Raw genomic sequence first — 6,152 nt, 5'->3', positions numbered from 1 at the left:
ATTGATTATTGATTAATCAGAACTTCAATTCATGTACAGTGTATGTCCATGTTCGATTATCGATCTCGGAACTGCGTCAAATCTAAGACAGCGAGCGTTCCTTCGTCAAACCGCCGGCATTAACAGTGACATCACAAGTCTTTCAGATATGACGTTAAAAATGGAATACACGTGTCACGGTAGGAGTAGTGCATTTAATGAATAAAAACCTGTGGCATTTCACCTATATCTGGTGAAGTCTCTATGAGCGAAAAAAAAATCGAGTAGCATGTAAAACGACATCTAAAATTTTAAAGAATACATATGATGAAAGATAGCGACCATTAATACAGGTAGAATAGTCAATGCATGAAAACTACTACCCCGAATAAATATAGCCAGTCGTATTATTTGGTTAAATTAAATACATGTATATGCTATTTCCATGATCATTGTTCGGTATCTTTACTTTTTCATTGAAGAAAGGCATGTATTTAAATCCAATTTGTTAAACAATTTGTTAAATAAGGAAGTGCCGTGAGAGGATCTAAATATTCTAGTAATAAATATTACCACAGGTCAACATTGATTGTGAATTAATGTGGATACAACGTTATATTAATTTGTTGTTGTTGTTGTTTTTTTTGTTTGTTTGTTTGGTTTTTCTTTTGGTTTTTTTTTTTGGCTGTTTTCCGCCACACACAACAATTTTTCTAGCTGCAGAACTGTAGCTCTCTGAAAAAATATTTTGACGGAACAGAGAGCTACAGTTCCACCCTTAATAAAAACCTTCGATTTACGGCGCACAAAAAGCTGCGCACAATTGAGGCCTGATATCGTTGTATTCTTGTGTTGCTGTCTCATAAATTTAATATCAAAAAATTCTTAACATATTTTCTTACTATAGCTGTGTCCAAACATACCTTCAAATATTCATTAAAGCCCCATACGACCCGAAAACTCCCAGCTTCAAATAATTTCGTTTGTTGACGTAGCCATTTTAGATTTTTTTAAAAACCGACCTTGACATTGGAACCATCAGAGTATATTTTTTTCCCCAATAATTATAAAATTGAATTCTCTAAATCAATGGGAGTTTAAACAGGAAAAATATACAAATTCATGCCATATTATGATTACATTTAAAATTTAGTCGATGTGTTTCCTGTTTAAATGTGAATCTCAGTTCTTTATTTAACACTTCCGTGATGCTATTTTACAAGCTTTATTCTCGTCTTGGCTTTTAAAATTCTTGGTATTTAAATAATTTTGAATAGACAAGGAATCTATTTTGAAAGAGTTATCTCCTTACACTAGGTCAGGGATACGAGATGGGGTAAGTAGACGTGTTTATCTAATTACTATGTTTAGTTTCATACATATGTATTTATGTCGGTTGACTACTATGGTAGAATTAGACAAAACACGTATTGAGGACGACCCTGATTGAGGAATAAGAAACGGTCATTTATTCAATAGATAAATGACAAAGTAATAAGCCAAATAACAATGGTAAATCACAACTAAAAAATTGGGACAGTACATAAAAAATAAGGTCAAATTTGACTAGCAGCAACCCCAATAAACAGTATAATGCAATGTGACTAAATAGATAGAAAAGGTTTGACCAGTAGTGCAAAGTAGTAAAAATAAACAACTGATATGCAAACCAGTATGTCCCTGAGTCATTGCTGTGACAAACCTAATCAAAGATCTACAGGTAAAGGGGGACAAACAAACATAGGTACAGAAAAAATACAATATGGCTGAGTCATTGCTGTGACAAAACTGAATACAAAATATACAGGTAAAGGTGAACAAAACACCTATATGTACACAAAAAACATACAAGATGGGGTGTCATAGGCCACCGCAACAAGACAGCATAGTGAACACATAAAGAACCTAAAAACCTGGCTTGTTAATCTCGCTACATAGGGATGCATGCATTAAGAAAATCATAAACCTACTTGGATTAATTAAGGAATGACTTTAATTCTGGGGCAAGTTATACGAGTATAACCTGATGTGGGTCAGTTTACGCTTTATAATCCGCGATAAAAAAAGCCTAAACTGACCCAAACCAGGTTATACTCGTATAACTTGCCCCAGAATTAAAGTCATTCCTTATAATTTAATGTAGGAGACAAAGATACTAACCTTCGTTTATCAAAATGTACATAAACTCGGAAAAATACAAGTCAACTGAGCCGCGCAATGATTCACTTAGCAACAACGACGAAGCGTCTACATGTAGCTATAGAAGGTCGCCATCTTAACTCGTTGTCAATTTGTCTTAGTTCAACAGAGCCTAGCCTAAAAATTATTATATCGAAGGTGAAGTTTGTCATGACAGAAAATATGTGTAGACTATGCATGCAATGCGTATTTCGCTGCCCTTTGAAGTCCCTCATCTCCGACAGATTGAGAAAATACGGGAAATTGCCGCATTACTTAGGCCTAGATCTACCTAAAATAAGTCTTCAAATATCAGAAAATGCAATAATTTGCGACTTTTAACTCTGTGAAAAATTCTGCTACATGAAAACTTACCCTTGCATGCAAAGTTTTCACTAATAGTAAATCCAACACAAGAAAATATGTAAGCAAGTGACAAATCGTGATCCACATGTCAATGTGTTTGACGTCATGTGGTAAAATGTGACGTATGATTTTTTTTGTTTGCTTTGTTGAAAGGCGGATCAGCAATGACCCCCCCCCCCCTTTCCCAGTGAGAAATGTATTTGAAAATGAACAGGACAATTCTTACTTGCTAAATCATTAATTCGAATATAATATCTTTGTTTTAATCTATTTTAAAATTATTCCATCATCATACAGAGAAAGATGATTTACAACAGTGATTAGCGTACAAGTAGATGCTAATTGACAACGAGAAAACAGTATGTGTATCAAACCGAAGTATCTTATTGTACACGTTGACTTTCCATTCCATAAAAGGCTGAAAACAGTGCTGCGATGTAAATTTAGAGAGAGAAAAAATAGTTCCGGCTTCTGGTTGTCAAGGGCATGTGTCCCCATACCAAACCAGGTTATACAAAAATAACCTGCGTTCCTCAATTGGAATTTAACCAATCAGAGACAAGGATACAATAAGAATTAAATTATTTAGGAAATCATGTCCACATACGTGCAAGCGGAATTAAATTCCGTCTTAAAAAACAAATTGAGGCAATCATAGTAAAAATCAATTTGCAAAGAACGACCTACCAATTGGTATGCAACATGCCATGCAGACATCACTTGGCCTAATGATACATGTAGGCTGTATTTGCAAATAAGATCATATAATCATAACGACCACAGAATTGTGCAAAATGCTGACTTTAAACTGTAGCGTCAGTTTATTTGTCAATAACCTGCTTTGGTTTAGAACTTGATCCTACTCAGTACATGCTCTCACGTATCGAATCAGTTTGGAGACAAAAACGTCATATGTAGGTAACGATAGAATATCGCTATATGAATATGGGAAACTGGAGATGGAAAAGTTGTATTTTTATTTGGTATTGACATAACAATGCAATATTAAGTACAGGAAAGATTTTATTGTAGATGTTTCAATTATCACGAATGACACAGAGAACCGTCACAACGTTGTCGTATGGTCTTTTACAAGTTTTCTCAGTCCATATATATATATATATATATATATATATATATATATATATATATATATATTGATTGTACATGTACACGCACGTGCATGACATGTAAGGTCTATAGCCATGTATCCTATTTTGTTTTATATCTTTCAGTACTTTGATGAAAATACCTGAAATCACAAGGGCCGTTGGAAATGCCGTGATTGTGGATCCTCTAACCGCTGGGGGTGCACGTGATCCAGCCGACCCACAAGACCACCGCTCCGATGGTCAGATAGGTGCAACTGTGACCATCACCTGTCTCACCTCCATTTGCTTCGTCCTCGTCGCAGTCTTTTGTCGTGAGCGCTCCGAAAATGAATTTGCATTTATCGCCTTTTTAGTGATCATATTAGTAATCGTTTTAATCGCCATATTTGCTATTCTATGGATATCTGTTGTTGCTCATCGTAATACGGATACCTGGTATCGATATGATACAAGAGAACAAAAAGACGGACTAAAAATTGCCATTACATTCCTATGGGTTTTCGGTATGGCTTCTGTTGTTGGAGAGGCTTTAGAAATGACGACAAACATAAGTTGCTTAGATTTTAATCACAAGATAAATACCACCGGATACAAGGTTAGATGGTACTTGATTTGCAGTAATCTGACCACTATTTTATTCTGCTGTATCCAGATAACTTTCGTGAGTTACTTCATTCATTACAATTTCGGAAATTATATCTCCATAAACTATGGTTTGCTGATCACGCTAATGACGAATGCTGTGTTGTGGTTCATCTCTGAAGAGAAGAAAATAGCAGAATATTACGAAAAAGATTCCAACACACATGTAAACAGGTCACAAGATCCTTGCTTTTGGGGATCAAATATTACAAGATATGTCGCGTCTAATCTGAACCCTTACCTTTCACCAGCGAACATCGAGTTCTTTTTGCTCTCCTCCGGATTAATCCTGGGAATGATGCCAAAACGTTCTGAAAGCAATGCTCCACAGGAGGACGACCGGTGGTCGTCTGATGAAATGGTTCCAATCCTACATTCATCAGAAAGACGAACATCTGCAGACAGGATCCACCAACATCTCCACCCTGTTACTTACCTTAGTTTCATTATTGTAGTCATTATTGTCAATCTAACACTTATTACAGGCAATGTGATATTCGTCTTTGTTCAACCAGAGATGTTTTCTACGTGGATATCCATTGACACATGCTACAAAGTTATCATGACAATAGTGATAATGCTCATCTATTATCACATCCATATTATGGGTAACATTGAGCCAGGAAATTACTATCTTAAGCCAGGCCAGTACATACTTCTTATCTCTACAACAGGCACTGTAGCCGTCTGTATGTTCGGAATGATCGGGGGTATCCGAATCCTCCCAACACTTGCAGGAACTATCTATATAGCAGGCAATTGTTTGGACATTTACGTGGCTTTCTCACAAACTACTTTGTTGATACATTTAGAAAGAGTTAACCGACTTCAATTTAAAGGCAACCACATTCCTACCGAAATTCTCTGCTTTTTTATGGCTTCCTGCAACATCTCATATTGGATAATAGACAGTTTTGTTGATGCCCGTTATGCAGAGTCAAAATACATCAAGGGCCCGATATTTGAAAACTGGGATCATTTACAAAAGTTACTAGCACCATTGTTAATTTTTTACCGTTTCCACACATTTCTTGATTGGTACATACTATACTGTAAATTCAAAAGAATGCATACTTTTTATTAGGTAGTGTTACTAAGTAGACTAAATATCTCGTTCCCACATACACGTCATAATCCAGAAAATAAGTACAAGGGGCGGGTCTTTTTCACATTGGTTTCCACCTCAGTAATCGGGTAGCAACTTTACTTTATGTTCTCTGTACATATATTATAATTATCAATGGTGAAAGATGCATGAAGATAGATTAACTATTAATAAAAACGTCAATTTCTTTACAGGACAATCTATTCAGTTAACTTTTGGGCGATACGTCCACGTACGAAAGAGATCGACGCACTAGTGACGTTGTTTTGAAGTGCCGATATAAAAATGTAGCATCGTGAAACTTTGTAAATAACTTTAAAACTTAATGATTAAATGAAATGAATGTGCAAATTTAATATAACTGTATCATAAAGTTCTATTGAAAGCATATGTAAACAGACTATAGTAAACGTCTTTGCTTTTGTTTAATGTACAATATGGTTTTCATTTGTAATGTTCGGCCAAAAGGTCTTGGGAGTTTGGTGCTGTCGCGAAATACAGTAAGTATGGGCAGTGACTGCAAGGAAGGTGAAGATAACGAAGGGTGATGAATCTCATAACTCCTAGAAGGAACATAAAATAAAGAGTTGGGAAAACACGGACCCCTGGACATACCAGAGGTGGGATCAGGTGTCTAGGAGGATTAAGTATCCCCTGGCGACCGGTCAAACCCGTCGTGAGCCCGATGTCTTGATCAGGTACACGGTGTAATCCATAGTCAAAATCAGTGTGCCTTGGCCTAACAATTGGCATGAAACACATCAGACAGC

At 36.0% G+C, this 6,152-nt stretch overlaps 1 protein-coding gene across 1 annotated transcript; it reads left to right on the top strand.

Moving 5' to 3' along the window:
- Window positions 1-605: 605 nt before the first annotated feature.
- Window positions 606-5,575, top strand: LOC130053848 (uncharacterized). Its single transcript, XM_056161456.1, has 2 exons — window positions 606-1,315; window positions 3,759-5,575. The coding sequence occupies exons 1-2, from the start codon at window positions 1,311-1,313 to the stop codon at window positions 5,359-5,361; spliced, it is 1,608 nt and encodes a 535-aa protein (XP_056017431.1). The 5' UTR covers window positions 606-1,310; the 3' UTR covers window positions 5,362-5,575.
- The last annotated feature ends 577 nt before the right edge of the window (window positions 5,576-6,152 follow it).

This window comes from Ostrea edulis, chromosome 1 (genome assembly GCF_947568905.1).
Source record: "Ostrea edulis chromosome 1, xbOstEdul1.1, whole genome shotgun sequence".
In the NCBI taxonomy this organism is placed as follows: domain Eukaryota; kingdom Metazoa; phylum Mollusca; class Bivalvia; order Ostreida; family Ostreidae; genus Ostrea; species Ostrea edulis.
This window is presented reverse-complemented; position numbering and strand designations above follow the sequence as displayed.